Below are 23539 nucleotides of genomic sequence, written 5' to 3' on the forward strand. Positions count from 1 at the left end.
AGCCAAAATCCTACAACTTTTTAGTTATCAATCTTGTTTCTCTGATTAGATAGAAAATATGTTGCCTTTGTTGCAAAATTCATATTATGTGTCTAAACCTTAATATGTTCTAAATCTTTTGCGGCCTGAATTTCTTATTTTCACTCATTTCTACATACGTAGCGTCTCGAACATTGTCATGTACTCATGAGATGTTTTTCTTGGAATCCAGCTTCTTACTCCCCTACCCATTCCTGTGGTCTCAGTCCCTCACCCCTTTCCCTCCACTTTCTAGAACAACCCACTCTTCCCTATTGGCTATTGTCTGGCCTTGGGGTATTTGTTTGTGCTTTATATTTTGGGATCTTTGATGCAGTAGACATTGAGAGAAGCTGATTGTAAACAGGGTAAGTTTGAAGTTTGATGTTCTTATAAATGTGTTCTTTCATTGGCCTGCACGTTATGTCTGCATTTCTTCTTGTGTATGTTAAGTTCTTGAGTTGAATAAACTAAACTGTGAACCATACAATCATTGTTTTGGAAACGTTTGAAATCAGGGGGTGAGGTGACCTTGCTCGAGTGCTTTAGAGAGGTCATTAGTGCTATGTCTTTAATATTTGAATTAGTGTTGCAAATGAATTGTTGCTTCTTCTTTTTTTCAGTTCAGAAATCAGTACCATGGCATCTCTGGGGCTTCTCTTGCTTGTTGCAGCAGTGGTTCACCTCTGCACTGCAGGTAACGTCATGCCACAGTCAACAAATTACACACTTAATTTTGACTCTTTTTGATTGTCTAACTGTTTTGCACTTCTTCGTGCTCAGTTGGTGGAAACTTCGTTTTGTGATACATCAGCTCTCGTAACAGTTCTTGGATTCATCTCAGATTATTGCAAAGGAATACATTTAAATGAAGAATCACAACCATCATTCATTCATTGTCAGATTGATTGCTAGGAAACTAGATATTCTAGATATTATTTCCTATATAGATAACATTTTAGTGTATTTGTTGTGTAGTTTTCTTTCAAAAAAAACGATGGATCCTTGTGAACATGAACAGACGTGATCAGTAAATCTTCAGAACTTCTCCATAAACCTCTGATATTGCATTCGATCAATACGGATTTTACTCCACCTCCTTTCCTTGCCTTGGCTTTTCTCTAGTGAATCTTCCAGCAGGATGCAGGAAGGGCCAATGCTAATCTGACATCTTATTGACTCTGTCAATGGTCACAGCAGCCTTTTGGCACGCCATCTGAGTGCCCCATTGCTCTGAGTGATTTGCATTTAAAATAGTAGAAAGAGCCTGCCATGGCCAACAATGACTGTGAGCAATCAATTAGCCCCCACTAACCAAGCAGTCAGCGATGCAGGACAAGGCCATGACACAACTGTGGCTTTGATGGCATGAAAGCTTTTCATATTTTATAAAAATATAAATAAAAATAAAAAAGGATACTAGTTGTCAATTCCACTACGTGACTGATGGACTCCTGCAGGGCTTTCCATCTCATTGAAACTGCCTCAGTTCCGTGGACATGACACGTTTAGGAAGAACTTGCTGGAAGAATGACATTTGTGACACTTAATTTGTAGAACTGTCAGTCCTCTTTAAGACATTTGACCCTCAATGAAGAAATATATGAAGGGTTCCATTATTTCCAACGTATCAAGTCTTCAGAATAACAGTAAACCAACGTGCAGGACAGATGTGAAAAATAACCAAGTGCAATTCCTTAAATCTTCCTTTCATTTATGTACTGTATTTGTACTTTACTTCAATTTAAATTTGAGTCTATGTCTTTTCCCTTTTACTACACTACATTCACACATGTCCGCCCCAAATAGGCGTCACCTGCACTAAAGTGTCTCAAAATCCTTACTTTCTATAAAAAATCTGTAATAACTGCTAACATAACCATACATAAAATAAGGTAATCTTACCTCCATTTGTTTCAGTAATAACTATTTAAACTGTGATATGTTGCACACTGCATTGAAAGGAGAACTGAAGGCAAATTTTTTAATTATCAAAATTCTATTTATCTCATTTTATTAAATATCGGAATGCATTTTTGATCGCTATTTTGTCACTGCTATAACAAGTTATGAGTGTTTGAAATATGCTACTTAATATATCAGTCCATATGTCAAAGCAATGGCCGTAAGCAAGATTCGTTGAGACCTGTACGAGACATCGTAGGACGGAAGTAAAACGTAAAGCAGAAATCAAAGTGACCGACATCTGCCAACGTCGTCAAAAGACGCGCGCGCCCTCTTTCAAATGCTGATGTAATCAAGCCGGAAGTTTTGTTTGTTTTGCCAGCAATCAGAAAAGTTTGAAAAAAAAGTAGGCAGTAATCGTCATTTAAACTCATTTTTTGTGAAATATTTCGCTTGGAAAACAGTTTTCAAAATGGCAGCACTGACACCTGGCTGACACTTCACGTTTCGAAGTCTCACACAAGTCTCGTGAAGATCACGCTGATAAGCGACGCAGGCGGGCCGTGGACCAAACAAACTAAATTCAACATGGCTAAAAACCAAATAGGCTGATAAGTATAATATTTAATTGCAATTAGTTGCCAATACGAGTCATGATATAAGGTTACTAAAACCGAAAACGTAATTGAATAACACGTTAATTAAGAAATAAAGCAAGTTTAAAAATGGCTTCAGTTCTCCTTTAATCCGAAATGATGTGCAATAAAATTGCAGAACACAACTTTGGATTTCGCTACATCGTCACTACCAACTTTACTAGGTTGTTTCTGAGCAAAATAAAAAATGGCCACTGATTCCTTCTTCTGTTACGTTTCACTGATGAAGCTTTGATTTCATACGTTCTTTTAGGTCATACAACCCCGATGCCACAACCTTAACATGCCGATTACAAAGTGAACAATTGGCTTAATCACTTCCTAGTTTCAATGGAAGAATAATGCCATCAAACATTTCCATCCATTCTGGAAGAAAACGACCCCTTGATTTTGTCTTCAATCGTTTTTTTGGGTGGAACCTCCGCCATAACTCACCTCGTGTGCTTGAAAAATTCACGCTCAGCCGGAAGGTGACTACTCGCACAACTGCGCATGATGTGTGGACATTCGGATCGATTCGTATTATTCCGGAAATGCAGATCGAGTGATTCCGTGAAGGCATCTTCTGTGATGTTTGTGTACTAAAACTTTGAAAAAAAAATTGAGGGTAAAAGCATAATTTCTGTAGTATTTTACCAATACACCTGTATTAATTTCAAAAGCCCAAAATCCATACTAAATACGGATAAACCATAGGGGTTGACATGTATGTACATTTCAAAAGAAAAATCTCTATCTTCTACTTACTACATCACTACATTTCTCTATAATCATATATTCGTAAGGACTTTTTCGCATTAGACAGTTTTAAGCAGCTTATCTAAATTGCTAACAAATCAAAATTTTAATAAACATGGCAGCTAGAATAAGACCTCGTACTGTAACACTATTAACAAGGCAGTTTGTTCTGTCGCAGCTAGCATGAACTAGCATTCATCCTCTTTGTACGGTCATCATGTTAGCTAACATTGTAGCTTAGGAATAATTCTGTTGATAATTAGCGCTATCTAATTTTTCCCCATATTCGTTGGTTTCATGGTGAAAGGGGCTCTAATTTAACATCACGAAATAAAATCAGTGAGTGAATCAGTGACGCAGACTTTCTTGTAACTACTTTACTTTTACACAAATTAAGTAAATTTAAGAGTTTAAATAATTTTCTGCTTTTACTTGAGTAAAGAATCTAAGTACTTTTACCAGGGTCACCATGTTCATTAGAAAATAAGTTTCAGGTTGTTGTTGTTTTTTTAAATGAAGCAACCTCTAAACTTTTCCTTTCCTACTTTGATGTTTGCTTATGTAACCTGGTCACTCACACACACACACACAAAGTCTTATGTTTGTTAAGGTGCTTTGTCGAAAGATCAAGTATTAAATCTAAGAACAACCATTTAGACAGAAGAATCAGTTGACCAAGAGCATGGAAAGAGAGGGCACTTTCCCAGCACTTGGTGGCGTCTCTTTCTCAGGGGTTGGAACGCTCAGGAGTTTGGACTCTGCATCTGTTCCACCACAGGAGGTACCATAGGCTGCACAACAACAACCCGCTGTTTATCTCCCTCTATGTCCTTTTGAGCCATTTATTCTCTTAAAGCACGATTAGTAGCCGTGAAGCTTGGGATCACGCGAAAGGGGGCGTCAGAACAAAAGGGATATTGTCCTTGTCTAGTAAATTTGGGGATATTTGCCTCGATGTGAAAAGCACTACAAAGTACGGCACAGCATGTTGAAACGCTTCATTTGCTGCCAAGAATCCCTTGCAAGAGTTCAAGTTCAGACTGAGACAAAAAGTGTTTTTTTGTCTTTCTTTCTTTCTTTCTTTCTTTCTTTCTTTCTTTCTTTCTTTCTTCTTTGTCCAATTTAACATACTTACTATTCCCATGTAGTAGTACTGTTTCTCTCATTCTTAATAAAATATTTAATAATTCCTTTCTTGCTTAAGATAATCTTAAAATGCAATTAATGTACTGTATGTAATATCAACCCTGTGGTTTGCAATCTAGCTGAATACACACAAGCAAGCTAGAAGCAATCAGTTCGACCTTTGAAGTGTAAATTTCTATCTAACAATTCTGTGATTTTCAAATGTTGAGCAGTAATGTCTTGAAAGCAGATACTTTTCAAAGCAAACTTTTCAACTTTATATTTTTTTTATACTTTTACACCAAAATATTCATTTGAAGTTGTCACATGCTGAATATTCAATAGACCTCTTGCAGTCACGTGACCGGAATGTAAACAGCCGCCATCTTGTCGGTCAAAAACACAGCTGAATACTGCTGCACTCGTGTACAAAATGGATCAATTTCAACCGACGGACAACACGGCTCATTTTTCTAATGAACAGATAACTAGATATATGTCTAAAATAAACGACCTACAGATTAGTGACCCTTATCGATTACCAGACGTAGTTTTCATGACCGTGTCAGTGGATATTGAACTGCCAGAGGTGGAATACCCAGACGTGTATAATTACCTCATTAACTTTCCCTCGCTGTTCAGTGGTGAAGCACTGCGTGCTTATAAATCTCTGGACAGTTATCTTTACAGAAATTCAGGATTTGTCAGCCCCCCTCAGATGTGGCATCTTGTAAACAAGAAAATAACAATCCTCATTGGACGGGTAAGTCACTTAAGTATTGATACCCCGCTGGTCTCGCTATCTCGTCCGGAATGTTGTGCATGCGATGGAAATCGCTACAAACCGTCATTTTCTGCTGGAAACCAATGTTCAGTAAGTCCATACGGTTGTAGTGGATATTGAAGTCCGGTACAGACGAACAACATGCAAAAATACACACAAAAAACATAAAAAACGTGCACAGGTAGGGAGAGCTTGTAGTCGCAGCATCCCCATCATGCGCCGCCATATCCACTATTATGGTTGAATATTTTATGTTATCAGTTAGATCAAGTATCAGTAGTCTATCACTATTACTGTATGTATGGTATACCTGATAGCAGCAATCCATTTTGCACGCCTGTCAGGGTCCTGTGGCAGCCTACTGTCAAGTGTATGTGAGCATCATGGGTTTCCCACACTTGAAAAGGAAGGACTCGGACACAGGATTCCACTCGTCTTATGTTTTATTGATTTTCAGTGGAGTTGACATTGTAGTAGAATTGTATATAGTAGATTTTTCCAGGGGGCGGCACGGTGGTGTAGTGGTTAGCGCTGTCGCCTCACAGCAAGAAGGTCCTGGGTTCGAGCCCCAGGGCCGGCGAGGGCCTTTCTGTGTGGAGTTTGCATGTTCTCCCCGTGTCCGCGTGGGTTTCCTCCGGGTGCTCCGGTTTCCCCCACAGTCCAAAGACATGCAGGTTAGGTTAACTGGTGACTCTAAATTGACCGTAGGTGTGAATGTGAGTGTGAATGGTTGTCTGTGTCTATGTGTCAGCCCTGTGATGACCTGGCGACTTGTCCAGGGTGTACCCCGCCTTTCGCCCATAGTCAGCTGGGATAGGCTCCAGCTTGCCTGCGACCCTGTAGAAGGATAAAGCGGCTAGAGATAATGAGATGAGATGAGATTTTTCCAGAAGAAAAGGTAGAAGTAGAAGCAGAAGTAGAAGTAGAAGGTGGAAATATGGCATTTGACTGACAAGGTGGCGTCTGTTTACAATCTGGATCGGATGTGACGTCACATGCAAGTGCTCCATAGCATGTACGGTAAGTAAAATAATTTTTTAAAAATCTGATAGAAACTTATCATTCCAAGGTCCCAAATTATAACAAAGTGTAGATATCAATCTAATAATGTGATTATCCTTTGTATCACCAGAACCACAGTCACTAAAGGTGACCACCATTAAGGTATGTGATAAGCACTAAATAGAACAGTTTTGTGATTTAGATTTGGATGTCTGTTTTTAAATAATGAATAAATACTAATTTTAATGATTAAGCAGCACTGACTTTCCTCCTCAGCAAGAACCTTACACAATGCCAAAAGGCTCAGAGTTTGAGGGCTTCTGTATGGACTTGCTGGCTGCACTTGCATCGAAACTGGACTTCAAGTACAATGTTCGCTTGGTGAAAGATGGAAAATATGGGTACATGGACGAGCAAGGCAACTGGGTTGGGATGATTGGAGAAATTGTGAGAGGGGTGAGTTCCAATTAAAATTTCCAATTACAAAATAAATAAAATAATTAAAAAAAAAAAAAGGTAATACTTAGTCTAGAAAATAAGTTCTGTTAGCATCTCCTACCCTGTACATCAAAGCATGTTTAGCCGGTGATTGATGACATAATAAGAATGACATGGGACAAACTATGTGAGGCAAACAAACCCTTTCAATCCCTACTGATGATTTGTTATGGATGTGTCAGAGAAGTGATCTGAAAATATTTTTCTTTCTGTAATCACCTGACAGGAGTGTCACTGATAGGCTACATGAATCTACTCTCTGGGCTAGAAAGAAATCAGCCCTCGCCTCACCTCGCTTCCTCATATAATTCTGTGTATTTTCTTTAGACCAGGGGTTCTCAACCTTTTCTGCTTTGAGGGCCACCTATTCATACTTGTACCGAGTCAGGGCCCATTAAAAAAGATCCCCAATTATTTTTGGCTCATCTATTCTATTAGAATCTAATAATCTACTGTAAAGTGTATTAATGGGATGCAACATCACTCCCTGTTACAGATGGAATCCCAGTAATTAAATAAATGCAATAAAAACAATTTTAATTGTAGGTATTGTATTTAAAACTGTATGGATGTGCCAGAAGCCAAACCATGCATGCAGGGCATTCTCACTCAAAAGGGATTAATGATCCAAAAGTGGAGTCTGGTCCATGAACACAAGAATTTATTGCCACGTTTATGTACAACAAACAAGCAAGTTATTAAAATCAAGAAGTACACTCAAAAAAAGTGGATATAGGAACCACTCAGTGGGATTAGATCATTACACGCTAACAAAGAAGACTTTTTCCTATGAAAGAAAACTTTACTAGCTAAATTTGACATTAGCAGAATAAAATTTGATCCTATTGTAGCCATAACTAAATACAAAGACAATAGTTATGCATGGTATTAATTAACTTAATGTGAAGATAATTAACAGGTAATCAACAGATTTAAAAAAAAAATTAAAGATTGTGTATATTTTTAGTCTTTTGTACTCGTAATTATTTGTATCTGTGCATGCACGACCCCACCAGCTCTACTGATCAGCTTATCGTGTTTAAATAAAGTTATTCATTCATTCACTATGAGTTGGAAAATTATCCATCCGTTGAGTTCCCCGACATCTCAAATGACCTGGTGCTGCAGACATCGTTCTACACGGACACACAGATGAAAACCTGGAAGAGCATGGAGGAGTACAACTTTTTATATGTGGCTGGGTTAAAGAGTTGGGGATCAGGACACTATAAGATAAATCCTGTATTGTTTTTGCCCAGGTAAAGAGGAGTTTCTGGGCTTTGTATGCATCTTTGCGATGGTTGGTAGGATGCTACAAGTTTTGGTGTCGGGTGTAAACAAACCACAGCTGCTTGATTCTCAATCCTCCCTGCGCTTCTCTTCCAGCAGGCATCACAGACCCATATGATTTACCCACAAACCTGTTTATAGCTCTCTCTCTCTCTCTCTCTCTCTCTCTCTCTCTCTCTCTCTGTGCTCTGTGTGTGCACGTATGCGTGCATGCACACGTGTGGATTAAATGTAGGGGAGGAGTGTGACAAAAATAAAGGCTTGTTCTTCTTAATTTACCCACAAATATATTTATTCCACTTGAAAATTTTTCAGCAAACCATCTACCGGATGGCGCTTCGCAGCCCACTAATGGGCCGCGGCCCAGTGGTTGAGAAACACTGCTTTAGACTACTGTTGGTGCTGTTGTATGGAAGGTCATTTATGCTGGGTAGAAAAGAAAAAATATTGCACAATATATTTTTTCTTTATTTTCGCAGCAGGTATATTTCAAAATTTTGACTTATCTCTAAATGTTCACTTTTTGTCTAAAAACATTGAATTGGTAGCATAATTTATTATTTCTACATTTTGGCATGATGATATACAGTGGGGCAAAAAAGTATTTAGTCAGTCACCAATTGTGCAAGTTCTCCCACTTAAAAAGATGAGAGGCCTGTAATTTTCATCATAGGTAGACTTCAACTATGAGAGACAAAATGAGGAAAAAAAATCCAGAAAATCACATTGTCTGATTTTTAAAGAATTTATTTGCAAATTATGGTGGAAAATAAGTATTTGGTCAATAACAAAAGTTCATCTCAATACTTTGTTATATACCCTTTGTTGGCAATGACAGAGGTCAAACGTTTTCTGTAAGTCTTCACAAGGTTTTCACACACTGTTGCTGGTATTTTGGCCCATTCCTCCATGCAGATCTCCTCTAGAGCAGTGATGTTTTGGGGCTATCGCTGGGCAACACGGACTTTCAACTCCCTCCAAAGATTTTCTATGGGGTTGAGATCTGGAGACTGGCTAGGCCACTCCAGGACCTTGAAATGCTTCTTACGAAGCCACTTCTTCGTTGCCCGGGCGGTGTGTTTGGGATCATTATCATGCTGAAAGACCCAGCCACGTTTCATCTTCAATGCTCTTGCTGATGGAAGGAGGTTTTCACTCAAAATCTCACGATACATGGCCCCATTCATTCTTTCCTTTACACGGATCAGTTGTCCTGGTCCCTTTGCAGAAAAACAGCCCCAAAGCATGATGTTTCCACCCCCATGCTTCACAGTAGGTACGGTGTTCTTTGGATGCAACTCAGCATTCTTTCTCCTCCAAACACGACAAGTTGAGTTTTTACCAAAAAAGTTCTATTTTGGTTTCATCTGACCATATGACATTCTCCCAGTCCTCTTCTGGATCATCCAAATGCTCTCTAGCAAACTTCAGATGGGCCTGGACATGTACTGGCTTAAGCAGGGGGACACGTCTGGCACTGCAGGATTTGAGTCCCTGGTGGCGTAGTGTGTTACTGATGGTAGCCTTTGTTACTTTGGTCCCAGCTCTCTGCAGGTCATTCAATAGGTCCCCCCGTGTGGTTCTGGGATTTTTGCTCACCGTTCTTGTGATCATTTTGACCCCACGGGGTGAGATCTTGCGTGGAGCCCCAGATCGAGGGAGATTATCAGTAGTCTTGTATGTCTTCCATTTTCTAATAATTGCTCCCACAGTTGATTTCTTCACACCAAGCTGCTTACCTATTGCAGATTCGGTCTTCCCAGCTTGGTGCAGGTCTACAATTTTGTTTCTGGTGTCCTTTGACAGCTCTTTGGTCTTAGCCATAGTGGAGTTTGGAGTGTGACTGTTTGAGGTTGTGGACAGGTGTCTTTTATACTGATAACAAGTTCAAACAGGTGCCATTAATACAGGTAACGAGTGGAGGACAGAGGAGCCTCTTAAAGAAGAAGTTACAGGTCTGTGAGAGCCAGAAATCTTGTTTGTTTGTAGGTAGGTGATCAAATACTTATTTTACCGAGGAATTTATCAATTAATTCATTAAAAATCCTACAATGTGATTTCCTGGATTCTTTCCCCCCACTCTGTCTCTCATAGTTGAAGTGTACCTATGATGAAAATTACAGGTGCCTCTCAACTTTTTAAGTGGGAGAACTTGCACAATTGGTGACTGACTAAATACTTTTTTGCCCCATTGTATCTTTGATAGGACATACGATAAGTCTATGCAAGTAATGTTTTTTGGTTTTTTTTAATCTTATCTACTGCATAGCCCAAAGCTGTTTAGCAGAATTGACTACTTTCACATTACCCATAATGCTTTTTGCCTTGCGGGGTAACCTTATAAACAAACTAAAACAACATGGCATCGCACACTGACCGTAATCTTTTGTATTTACAGTGGTGCTTGAAAGTTTGTGAACCCTTTAGAATTTTCTATATTTCTGCATAAATATGACTGAAAACATCATGAGATTTTCACACAAGTCCTAAAAGTAGATAAAGAGAACCCAGTTAAACAAATGAGACAAAAATATTATACTTGGTCATTTATTTATTGAGGAAAATCATCCAATATTACATATCTGTGAGTGGCAAAAGTATGTGAACCTCTAGGATTAGCAGTTCATTTGAAGGTGAAATTAGAGTCAGGTGTTTTCAATCAATGGGATGACAATCAGGTGTGAGTGGGCACCCTGTTTTATTTAAAGAACAGGGATGTATCAAAGTCTGATCTTCACAACACACGTTTGTGGAAGTGTATCATGGCACGAACAAAGGAGATTTCTGAGGACCTCAGAAAAAGCGTTGTTGATGCTCATCAGGCTGGAAAAGGTTACAAAACCATCTCTAAAGAGTTTGGACTCCACCAATCCACAGTCAGACAGATTGTGTACAAATGGAGGAAATTCAAGACTGTTACCCTCCCCAGGAGTAATTAACCACTGTTACCCTCTCCAGGAGTGGTTGACCAACAAAGATGACTCCAAGAGCAAGACATCTAATAGTCGGTGAGGTCACAAAGGACCCCAGAGTAACTTCTAAGCAACTGAAGGCCTCGCTCACATTGGTTGATGTTAATGTTCGTGAGTCCACCATCAGGAGAACACTGAACAACAATGGTGTGTATGGCAGGGTTGCAAGGAGAAAGCCACTGCTCTCCAAAAAGAACATTGCTGCTCATCTGCAGTTTGCTAAAGATCACGTGGACAAGCCAGAAGGCTATTGGAAAAATGTTTTGTGGACGGATGAGACCAAAATAGAACTTTTTGGTTTAAATGACAAGCATTATGTTTGGAGAAAGGAAAACACTACATTCCAGCATAAGAACCTTATCCCATCTGTGAAACATGGTGGTGGTAGTATCATGCTTTGGTCCTGTTTTGCTGCATCTGGGCGAATTCTAAAGTCAGGACATCTGTCCATGAACTGAATCTCAAGAGAAGGTGGGTCATGCAGCAAGACAACAACCCTAAGCACACAAGTCGTTCTACCAAAGAATGGTTAAAGAAGAATAAAGTTAATGTTTTGGAATGGCCAAGTCAAAGTCCTGACCTTAATCCAGTCGAAATGCTGTGGAAGGACCTGAAGCGAGCAGTTTATGTGAGGAAACCCACCAACATCCCAGAGTTGAAGCTGTTCTGTATGAAGGAATGGGCTAAAATTCCTCCAAGCCGGTGTGCAGGACTGATCAACAGTTACCAGAAATGTTTAGCTGCAGTTATTGCTGCACAAGGGGGTCACACCAGATACTGAATGCAATTGTTCATATACTTTTGCCACTCACAGATATGTAATCTTGGATCATTTTCCCCAATAAATAAATGACCAAGTATAATATTTTTGTCTCATTTGTTTAACTGGGTTCTTTTTATTTACTGTTAGGACTTGTGTGAAAATCTGATGATGTTTTTGGTCATATTTATGCAGAAATATAGAAAATTCTAAAGGGTTCACAAACTTTCAAGCACCACTGTAAATCTCCCTAAAACCTTCAAAGAAGTGTCAAAACTAACTAAACCAAAGCTTAAAGAAATCTATAAAGCTTTTTCTGTGGACTTCAAGAAATCAGTCGGTAAAAAAGCGCTTGTAAGTATCGTATCGAATGCTTTGAACATCTCTACTTCGAATGGCAGTGAGTCAGCAGCCTTCTTCGTTTGTCAACACGGGTCTTCCAACAATGACTTACCTGCAGAAGTTAAAAGATTGGCAGAAGAGCGTCGAAAGATTGACACTGATCATAGAAGAATCCACAGTGAAATCGCTTTTGCTGGGTGCTGGTTACGATGAGAATGCCATAAGAAAATACAAAACGCTTCGTGCATGGGAACACGAGCAAGGAATTCACTCAGTCAAGTAAGCACTGTAAACACAGCAGAGTTGTCAAATTTATTTTTTAAGTTGAAGTTGATTTTGATTTCCTTCACTCTGATCTTCCTCGAGCTCATATGCTACCAGATTATGACAATCTTTGGCCTGTTTTGGCCCTTTTCCACTACCCTTTTTCAGCTCACTTCAGCTCGCTTCAGCTCACTTCAGCCCGACACGGCTCGCGTTTCGACTACCAAAAACCAGCACGACTCAGCTCGCTTCAGCCCTGCTTAGCCCCTAAAACTCGCGCCGTTTTGGAGTGGGGCTGAAGCGAACCAAAGCGAGCCGACTGAGGCTGGGGGCGTGAGCAGACACTCCCCTGCGCACTGATTGGTGAGGAGGAGTGTCCTCACATGCCCACACACGCCCCGCGAGCGCGCTGGGATCTGTAAACACCGCAAACCCGGAAGAAGAAGAATTACGAATTACGAGAATTTCTGAAGCCTTATGCGCCTCGCCTCATCTATACGCTCTTGCCAGTATCTGTTGGCGTTGTCGGTGACAACAAGCCACAGCACCAAGACCAGCAACACTAACGACTCCATGTCCTCCATGTTTATTGTTTACTATTCGGGTCGTGAGACTACCGCTTAAAAGATCACTGATGTCACTGTTTGCGCTGCTTAACGACATCACGTGACGTCCACCCACTTTCGCTAACTCCACCCAGTGTGTCCACCCACTTCCAGCCAGCACGGTTCAGCGCGGTTGTAGTCGAAATGCAACTCCAACAGCCCCGCTCAGCCCGACTCAGCACGGCACGGCTCAGCCCGACTCAGCCGCGTTTGTAGTGGAAAAGCGGCATTAGAGAAAGCTGTTAGGACTACAGGGTCAAATGGTACATTCCATCTACCTACATAAACACTAAAAGAGGAAGTGCATGTAAGCTTACTTACACTGCATCGTTTGGGCTTTATTGAAGGCTCAGTTCCTAAAATAAATTCGTCCTTTTCAGTTCTTTGACTTGTCCTTGTTTTTCAGTTTTTGCACTTTTTATGACTAAACACAAAGACAGAGGGGGTTGTAGGCTTCGTATCTTGGATAATCAGACTTTACTCCACCATTGAAGTGTGTAGAACACAGTCGTGTGTTGTCTGTCGGTGTAAAATTTTGACGGCGAATTCTGACTAACCGCACTTTCCAATTAGGTATTCTACAAAACTTTAAATCAGGATTCCTTTTACGGTTATTTGAACAAGTTGGTGCACAGCAAAAGTCATTTTTCCCCATGTAACTTCAAAGAAATGACTAAGGTTATCTGACTTAGTCGCTTGGTTACCCCCCAAGGTGCAAGGCATTATGGGTATGTGAAAGCAGAGAATAATAAAATTAGCTAGATTTGTAGTTATGTAACTATTTCGCAAGTTTGAAAGCTACACATTTCCTATATATCATCCATTAAACAAATCCTCTTTTACTCCCTGTCTGAAAGGAAGTTTGAGCCAAGTGATCAATAATCTGAAAATATGATCAAACATCAATGGCTACCTCCTATTAATCAATTAATCACAAACATTTCTTAAAAAAAAGATTATTTGGTCGTTAGGAAAGTCTACAAATGAAACATAATAATTCATTATTTTGGTATACCAAATTACACATTTGGCATAGTTCAACGTAATCTTGCAGTAATAACTTCAAGAAAATAAGTCCAAATTTTGTCAGTTTTCATAAACGTCAAATATTTTAGGTAATAAATCAGAATTTTGAAATACGTCAATTTTTTACATACTGCTGCTAACAAAATTAAAGTTTGTGTTTTTCTTTTCAACCTGGCAGAAATGGGCTTCCATGCCTGTTGTGCTTGATACCACATAAATTCAATATGATCCATCTTAAGATATTTGATAACAGCAAAATAATCCAAAGTGGAATGAAAGAAAAGTATGTTTGTTTTTTAATTTTGAAAAAATTTTGTAGGGCGGCACGGTGGTGTAGTGGTTAGCGCTGTCGCCTCACAGCAAGAAGGTCCGGGTTCGAGCCCTGTGGCCGGCGAGGGCCTTTCTGTGCGGAGTTTGCATGTTCTCCCCGTATCTGCGTGGGTTTCCTCCGGGTGCTCCAGTTTCCCCCACAGTCCAAAAACATGCAGGTTAGGTTAACTGGTGACTCTAAATTGACCGTAGGTGTGAATGTGAGTGTGAATGGTTGTCTGTGTCTATGTGTCAGCCCTGTGATGACCTGGCGACTTGTCCAGGGTGTACCCCGCCTTTCACCCATAGTCAGCTGGGATAGGCTCCAGCTTGCCTGCGACCCTGTAGAAGGATAAAGCGGCTAGAGATAATGAGATGAGAAATAAAGGTACCAAACCCTACTTTTCCTTATCACTGGGGTGGTACCATGAAGGGGGCATGTTTTATATCTTTAGTATGTATATTTTGCCTCAGAAAGTGAATGTGGTGTACCTTTAATTAGCTTTTAGTTTGGTGGTCCTTAGGGTCCAAATCCATCTATTATCTGTAATGGCTTATCCTGTGCAAGCTGGAGCCTATCCCAACTGACTATAGGTGAGAGGCAGGGTACACCCTGGACAAGTCACCAGGTCATCGCAGGGCTGACACACAGAGACAAACAACCATTCACACTCACATTCACACCTACGGTCAATTTAGAGTCACCAGTTAACCTAACCTGCATGTCTTTGGACTGTGGGGGAAACTGGAGCACCCGGAGGAAACCCACGCGGACACGGGGAGAACATGCAAACTCCACACAGAAAGGCCCCCGTCAGCCACTGGGCTCGAACCCAGAACCTTCTTACTGTGAGGCAACAGTGCTAACCACTACACCACCGTGCCGCCCTAGGGTCCAAATATGTACCATAAATAATTTAAGGTAATTTAAAAATTTATTTTTAAAGCTTTTGATGTGAAATATACATACTAAAGGTGCAAACAATGTTCTCTTGATGTGGCCCTGCTAGACCATTTATAGCAGCCACCCCTGATGCCAATTCTCCCAAAGCAAATCCATGTCTACACTGAAACATTTGTAATAACCTTACAGTACATGCACTGCTGTTCAAGTGAATATGTATATGCATGTATTTTCATTAGGAAGCAGATCTGGCCATGGCTCCACTTACCCTCACCGCTGTTCGGGAGTCAGCTGTGGACATGACCAAGCCATTCATGCAGACAGGCCTTAGTTTTATCATGAGAAAGGACATTGCCTCAGATGATTCGCAGTACCTTAGCTTTTTAAACCTCTTCTCCAGTGAAATGTGGATCAGCCTGCTGGTTGCTTATCTTCTTACCTCCTTCTGTGTCTTTTTGGTGGCCCGGTAAGATGCACATCTTATCATCAATTACATCATTACATCAATTACATCATTAGATCATCAAATAGAGGACTTTATTAAAATAAGATTTAGATTTGTTTCACTTGCCATTAAGGACAGTAGAATGTAGTCGGACTGGGAATGCATCATTTGTGTGTGTGGGTTTCTCCCCCCATAAAGAATCAGCCCTTCTGAATGGAGCCAGCCACAGATGGAGGAAAATCACTTTACCATCTCACACAGCTTCTGGTACACTATTGGAGCCTTAACACTTCAAGGTGAACACACACGTCCAGTATTATATACTAGAAAATATCTGTGTAGCATGATTTTAAACTGATTTAAGCAAAAATTAGACCTTTAAGACCAAAGTTAAAGTTTGTGTGTGTGTGTTTGTGTGTTAGGCGCTGGTCCACACCCCAAGTCCTTCTCAGGACGGGTGATTACTGCCATCTGGTGGTTGTTTTCATTGGTTATTTTGGCCTGCTATTTCGCCAACCTCAATGCTTGGTTGCACATGGATAACAAGCAGCTCTCAGTTAAGAGCTTTGAAGACCTGGCGAACCAAAATGTCATTGATTATGGGACAATTAAGGGCTCCTCCTCGCTTGCTTTCTTCAAGGTAATACACAATGACCAACATCCATTTGCCAACATCTCATCCTACCACATATTAATGGGATTTTCTTTGATACAACCCACCTTTGTTGAACCAGAACTCCAAAAATGATATCTACCGGCGCATCTATGAAAACATGGAAAGAAAACAGTCCTTTGCCCCGTCAATGGAAGACGGCATCCGTATGGCTCAGGAGGGGAAATATGCCTTCATTGGAGAGTCTGTGTCTCTTGATCTGGCTGTGACACGTTACTGCAACCTAATGCGTTGTCCTGAGACCATCGGCATGAGAGGCTACAGCATTGCGGTTCCTTTGGGCAAGTACACATCGACCAAATCATACCTATCACCATGGGGCTAATGATTAATCCTGCAGGTCTGTCCCTCGTCCACTAGTTGAAATTAGTTAGTTGAAATGGTTGAAATTACAACTGTAATTGTTTTCAAATTTTCAATATATTTCATCTTTATATCAATGATTACCTAAATTAACCGTAGGTAAGGTTTTGAAATTTGACCACGACTACAGACATTCTTTGTTTCATATTTACAAAAATAAGTAATTTTCACCATGTTGCTCTCAAGTCAAAGATCTTTTAAATATTAATGTGGTTTATCCTGGTCAGGTGAATCAGTGGCTCTGGTACCAATCCCAAGAACGTTATCCACCCATTGTCAGGAACCATGCACAGACACACTTATAGCAATATAGCATAGACAGTCCACTTAAAGGCATGCTTTTGAGTGTTGAGAGGAAACCAGAGAACTCAGAGAAATGCATACAGAAAATGACACAGACAGAACATGCACAGAAACTGTACATATACAGTGTCTTGCAAAAGTATTAATCCCCCTTGGTGTTTGTCCTGTTTTGTTGCATTACAAGCTGGAATTAAAATGGATTTGGGGGGGGGTTAGCACTATTTGCTTTACACAGCATGCACTTTCGTATGAAACCCCTAAATAAGAGCTGGTCCAACCAATTCACTTCATAAGTCACATAATTAGTTGATTAAGATCCACCTGTGTGCAATCAAAGTGTCACATGATCTGTCACATGATATCTGCATAAATCAACCTGTTCTGGAAGAACCCTGACTCTGCAACACTACTAAGCAAGCAACATGAAAACCAAAGAGCCTCCAAACAGGTCAGAGACAAAGTTGTGGAGAAGTATAGATCAGGGTTGGGTTATTAAAAAAATCCCAAACTTTGAATATCCCACAGAGCACCATTAAATCCTTTATAGCAAAATGGAAAAAATATGTCAACTCTACAAACCTGAAAAGAGAAGGCCGCCCACCAAAACTCACAGCCCGGGCAAGGAGGGCATTAATGAGAGATGCAATAAAGACACCAAAGATAACACTGAAGGAGCTGCAAAGATCCACAGTGGAGATGGGAGTATCTGTCCATAGGACCACTTTAAGCGGTACACTCCAGAGAGCAGGGCTTTATGGAAGAGTGGCCAGAAAAAAGACGTTGCTTAAGGAGAAAATAAGAAAACACGTTTGGAGTTTGCCCAACAGCATGTGGCAGACTCCCCAAACACATGGAAGAAGATTCTGTGGTCAGATGAGATGAAAATTGAACTTTTTGGACATCGTGGGAAATGCCATGTGTGGCAAAAACCCAACACTTGGCATCACCCTGAGAACACCATTCCTACAGTGAAGCATGGTGGTGGCAGCATCATGCTGTGAGGATGTTTTTCATCTGCAAGGATAGAAAAGCTGGTCAGGATTGAAGGAAAGATGAATGTCACTAAATACAGGGCAATTCTGGAGGAAAACCTGTTTGAGTCGGCCAGAGGTTTGAGACTGGGATGAAGGTTCACATTCCAGCAGGACAATGATCCTAAACATACTGCTAAAGCTACACTGGAGTGGTTTAAAGGGAAACATTTAAATGTCTTGGAATGGCCTAGTCAAAGCCCAGACCTCAATCCAATTGAGAATCTGTAGCGTAACTTGAAGATTGCTGTACACCAACATGACCCATGTAACTTGAAGGAGTTGGAGCAGTTTTGCTTTGAGGAATGGACAAAAATCCCTGTGGCTAGATGTGCTAAGCTAATAGAGACATACCCCAAGAGAATTGCAGCAAAAGGTGGCTCTACAAAGTATTGATTTTGGGGGGTGAATACCTATGCACACTCCAGATTACTGGTTTCTTTCATCTTAATTATTGTTTATGTCACAATAAAAAACAGTTTGCACCTTTAAAGTGGCAGGCATGTTGTGTAAGTCAAATGGTGCCAACCCCCCAAAAATCCATTTTAATTTCAGTTTGTAATGCAACAAGACAGGACAAACACCAAAGGGAATGAATACTTTTGCAAGACACTGTACAACTCAACACAATGTTGTAAAAACTCTGCGACAGCTAGAACATCTCATCTCATTATCTCTAGCCGCTTTATCCTTCTACAGGGTCGCAGGCAAGCTGGAGCCTATCCCAGCTGACTACGGGCGAAAGGCGGGGTACACCCTGGACAAGTCGCCAGGTCATCACAGGGCTGACACATAGACACAGACAACCATTCACACTCACATTCACACCTACGGTCAATTTAGAGCCACCAGTTAACCTAACCTGCATGTCTTTGGACTGTGGGGGAAACCGGAGCACCCGGAGGAAACCCACGCGGACACGGGGAGAACATGCAAACTCCGCACAGAAAGGCCCTCGCCGGCCCCGGGGCTCGAACCCAGGACCTTCTTGCTGTGAGGCGACAGCGCTAACCACTACACCACCGTGCCGCCCCAGCTAGAACATAGAGACTAAAAATATACTTTCTGACCATGCTATGCTGTTATGTTCTTACCACAAACATTAAGCTTTGTTGTCAGATGAATTATACACTCAGTGGGATTTGTCCTTTAATATCCTTTTTCAAGTCTTATCTCAATCATACTCTTACTCTTCCCTTCCAACAGTTTTGGTTTTTACAATTGCGGCACTTTCCTTGCAGCTCAAACCTGCAGCTGAATTTGTGCATTTGTGTGTGTGTTTTAAGGCTCTCCCATGCTGAAAAACCTGAGTATCGCCATTCTCCAGCTGAGCGAGTCTGGAGAACTGGATTTTCTGCGTAATAAATGGTGGGCGAGCAGCTGCATGGCAGAAAATGCACAGGCCTCATCTCTGAAGCCCAGCAGCCTAAAGGGTGTCTTCCTGCTTTTGGCTCTTGGCTTAGGGCTGGGACTCATTCTGGCCCTCATGGAGCTGACTGCCAAATCACGAAACATTGCTAACCTACAGCAGGTGGGTGGGTTAAAATCTCATCTCATCTCATCTCATTATCTGTAGCCGCTTTATCCTGTCCTACAGGGTCGCAGGCAAGCTGGAGCCTATCCCAGCTGACTACGGGTGAAAGGCGGGGTACACCCTGGACAAGTCGCCAGCTCATCACAGGGCTGACACAAAGACACAGACAACCATTCACACTCACATTCACACCTACAGTCAATTTAGAGTCACCAGTTAACCTAACCTGCATGTCTTTGGACTGTGGGGGAAACCGGAGCACCCGGAGGAAACCCACGTGGACACGGGGAGAACATGCAAACTCCACACAGAAAGGCCCTCGCCGGCCACGGGGCTCGAACCCGGACCTTCTTGCTGTGAGGCGACAGCGCTAACCACTACACCACCGTGCCGCCCGTGGGTTAAAATACAGTAGTTATAGCATAATTATTATGTGATACCAACATGTTACAAAGGCGAAATGTAATTTGTGGTGCAATTTGGCCATTGATATATACTACCAAAAACTATTTCTACACTGTTTTGATAAGCTGTTCATTTGAAAATATAGTAGTAGCTTCTCTAACCAAATAATTTAATACTGTACCTGCTTTATCAGTGCAGTGGTAAACAGGCTTGTAGTACTCGAGTCTGACTCATGCCCTAATTTTAAGGACTCGTGACTCAACTTAGACTTGAGCACTGATGCCTCGGACTTGGACTCGGACTCGTGCATTCACTGCATTCGGACTTGGATTTTTTTCTTTATTTTTTTCTAACACGGCATAATAATTGGGCATAAGATATTTATATCTACATTAATTTTTGTACTAATTTTGTGCAAGAGGGTCACACCTGCACACCTTGGCATGTGCATCAGATAGACTCTTGGGCGCACTATGGACAGTGCATGCTAAGCGGACTCTCGTGCGTGCGCCGTGAACGAACTCACACCTGCACAGGATTAAGGCGCAATCAGCGCGCCTATATAAAAACTGTGAAAACACACTTACTTTGCGAAGTATTGAGTTGCGTTGCTGACACATTACTGAGCCTTATTTCCTTGTTTGGTTTCCTGAGCCCCGATTTCCTGTTTCTTCTCTTTGATTCTGCCGAGTCTACGATAGCCTGTTTGTGCCTCACTCAACCTATTGACTGTTTCACTGTTTTACGATTTTACCTGCCGGTCTGGATTGTTTACCCTCTTCACTTGTATTAATAAACACGCCTTCTGCACTTACATCCATCTCCCAACCATCTCTGACAGAATACTTGAATACTGGGGACTCGAGAATGGACTTGGACTTGAGGTTTAGTGACTGGACCACAACACTGGTGATATACTACCGTCCTCACTGAAAATATAAAGTTTGAGTCCAACCATGATGTTGGTCTGTACATACACTTTTTTTTAACAATTGGACGAATTCATCCAAACCTGATCAATTTCAGACATAAAAACTGAGCTTAATTGGTTTAATTGGACGTGCAAATTCATTTTAGTCTACAGTGATGTATCAGTGTGTGTCAAAGAGCTGTACTGCATGTTTTTCCTGCATGCAAATGTGTCACTGAGTCTCAGGCCCTATATACGTATGGTACTGTATATGCATTATATCTTTCTCCGCCTACATCCAGTCCCTCAGGCTGCAGCAAGACATACTTGGATCACCCTGAAATCTGCACCTCTTGAAGCACGAATGCCACTCAGAACACCTTTCCTGGCTCATTCTTCATTGCTGTAGGCTTGCTGAAGCATTTCAAGGGTCTCCGTTGCTGAGTTCACGAATTTGACACAGAATTTGATGCTAGCTCTCTGTGTAAAATCGCAAATGTGCAGGTGTTGCTTTGTTGTCACAAAAGCACATGTAATACAGGTCACGATGTTGACAGCATGATGTTACGTGGATTATTGACTCATAAAAGTTCCTGCTCGTTCCTGCTGCATACATATGACTGTGCCGTGCTCCATTCGTTCACAACAGGAACAGTCTTGGAACTTTTTGATTGCACCTCTATGCACTGGGAGTATACTCTATAGCAAAAATAAATAGTGTCTGAAAACATAATACACAATGTACAGTATCTTCTTATATACAGGGCTGTGCAAAAGTCTTAGGCACATGTAAAGAAATGCGGTAGACCAAAATGGCTTAAAAATAATGAAATTAAATGTTTCAACATTAAAAAATACTATATGCAGTAAGCCATAATAAATGAAACAAAGTCAATATTTGGTGTGAGACGACCCTTTGCAGGGCGGCACGGTGGTGTAGTGGTTAGGGCTGTGGCCTCACAGCAAGAAGGTCCGGGTTCGAGCCCCGTGGCTGATGAGGGCCTTTCTGTGTGGAGTTTGCATGTTCTCCCCGTGTCCGCGTGGGTTTCCTCCGGGTGCTCCAGTTTCCCCCACAGTCCAAAGACATGCAGGTTAGGTTAACTGGTGACTCTAAATTGACCGTAGGTGTGAGTGTGAATGGTTGTCTGTGTCTATGTGTCAGCCCTGTGATGACCTGGCGACTTGTCCAGGGTGTACCCCGCCTTTCGCCCATAGTCAGCTGGGATAGGCTCCAGCTTGCCTGCGACCCTGTAGAACAGGATAAAGCGGCTACAGATAATGAGATGAGATGAGACGACCCTTTGCTTTTAAAAAAATGGTAGTCTCAGGTACGGTGAGTGTAGTTTTATAAGGAAATGAGCTGTAGGTTTTACTGAGCATCTTCCAGAACCAGCCACAGTTCTTCTGGACACTTTGACTGTCACACTCGCTTCTTCATTTTGCACCAAAACCCAGCAGCCTTCATTATGTTTTCTTTTTTAATCTGAAAAGTGCTCTCTTATGTAACATGCTACTCAGATACAAACTTTTTTCCCTGTGACATTTAATTTTGTGCTGGAAGACGAATGTTTGGACTCTAAAATGTTTTTGTACTGACTCGATAATGTAGAAGTCATCAAATAGAAATCTATAATGAAATTTGTATGGAAAAATAGGTTGCCTGGGACTTTTGCACAATACTGTATATGTGTGTGTTAATGTTTCATGATCATGACTGTCTTTTTTTTTTTTTTTTAGAAATCCTGTTGTTCCGTCTTGACTACTGAACTCGGTCAGCGGTTTGGAAAAAGGGAGGAGATGCAAGCAGAAACCACTGAGAAGTGCAAAGCTTAAATCCACTCAACATTATTAGAACAGCATTTCTGTTCATACAATCAGCTTGTTTTTCGGTTTCGAGCAAAAGATCCCAGCGTTCACTTTAGGAATGGTTAGTTTTAACTGCTTATGAAAAGCCATTGCTATTTGCATTTATCATCATGACAACTTTTTAATTCACTTCACAGAATTTAATTTGGACCTTGAAAAGCACTTTTATGTTTACTGACTAGTTTTAGATTATAAAAGCAACAATTCAGTCGGTCATTCATTCCTGCATGCATATTGATCTAGCAGTATACAGTATGTAGAATATATATGGTAACTTCTATTCGAACATTTTAGTTATGTAAGCGGAGGATTTTTTTTTCTTTTTCCAGAGTAGATTTCATCTGAACAAAAATAAAATAATAATAATAACACTTGGTTTTGAATGTACTGGAAATGAGAAAAGTGAAGGATTGTATCGAATATAAGAATGTTACATGACTTCGTATTGCTTTTATACTATAAGAAAATTCTGAGTAATAAATGCATAATTAAAATATTAATGGTACAATTTCTCATTTATTTTCCAAAAAAAAAATGGGATGATGTAAATACGTGACATCTTTAAGAAGAAACAGAAAAACAGGTTCATTTCAGATAGATAAAAAATATGAAAAGTGGCTCCATGCAGCAGCACTAAAGTTCAAGTCCCTTTTAAACTCACTTATCACTCTTATACTGCATATCTTTCCTGTTAGCTACATTCTGGTTTTGTGTACACTCAAAGATAAATAATTGAATACTCAGCGATGATTTTTAAGTTTTAATCAGAACTTTATACCTGCTTAAATTGTTTAAAGTTAAGGTAGGTCAT

General features: G+C 40.8%; 1 protein-coding gene across 1 annotated transcript; it reads left to right on the forward strand.

Moving 5' to 3' along the window:
* Positions 1-316: 316 nt before the first annotated feature.
* Positions 317-23127, forward strand: si:ch211-251b21.1 (uncharacterized protein LOC571720 homolog). The gene is made up of 10 exons (XM_060930743.1): positions 317-386; positions 642-715; positions 6359-6390; positions 6505-6684; positions 15438-15664; positions 15842-15939; positions 16066-16283; positions 16378-16597; positions 19300-19544; positions 22600-23127. The coding sequence occupies exons 2-10, from the start codon at positions 658-660 to the stop codon at positions 22693-22695; spliced, it is 1374 nt and encodes a 457-aa protein (XP_060786726.1). The 5' UTR covers positions 317-386; positions 642-657; the 3' UTR covers positions 22696-23127.
* Positions 23128-23539: the final 412 nt, after the last annotated feature.

Source organism: Neoarius graeffei, chromosome 10 (genome assembly GCF_027579695.1).
Source record: "Neoarius graeffei isolate fNeoGra1 chromosome 10, fNeoGra1.pri, whole genome shotgun sequence".
In the NCBI taxonomy this organism is placed as follows: Eukaryota; Metazoa; Chordata; class Actinopteri; order Siluriformes; family Ariidae; genus Neoarius; species Neoarius graeffei.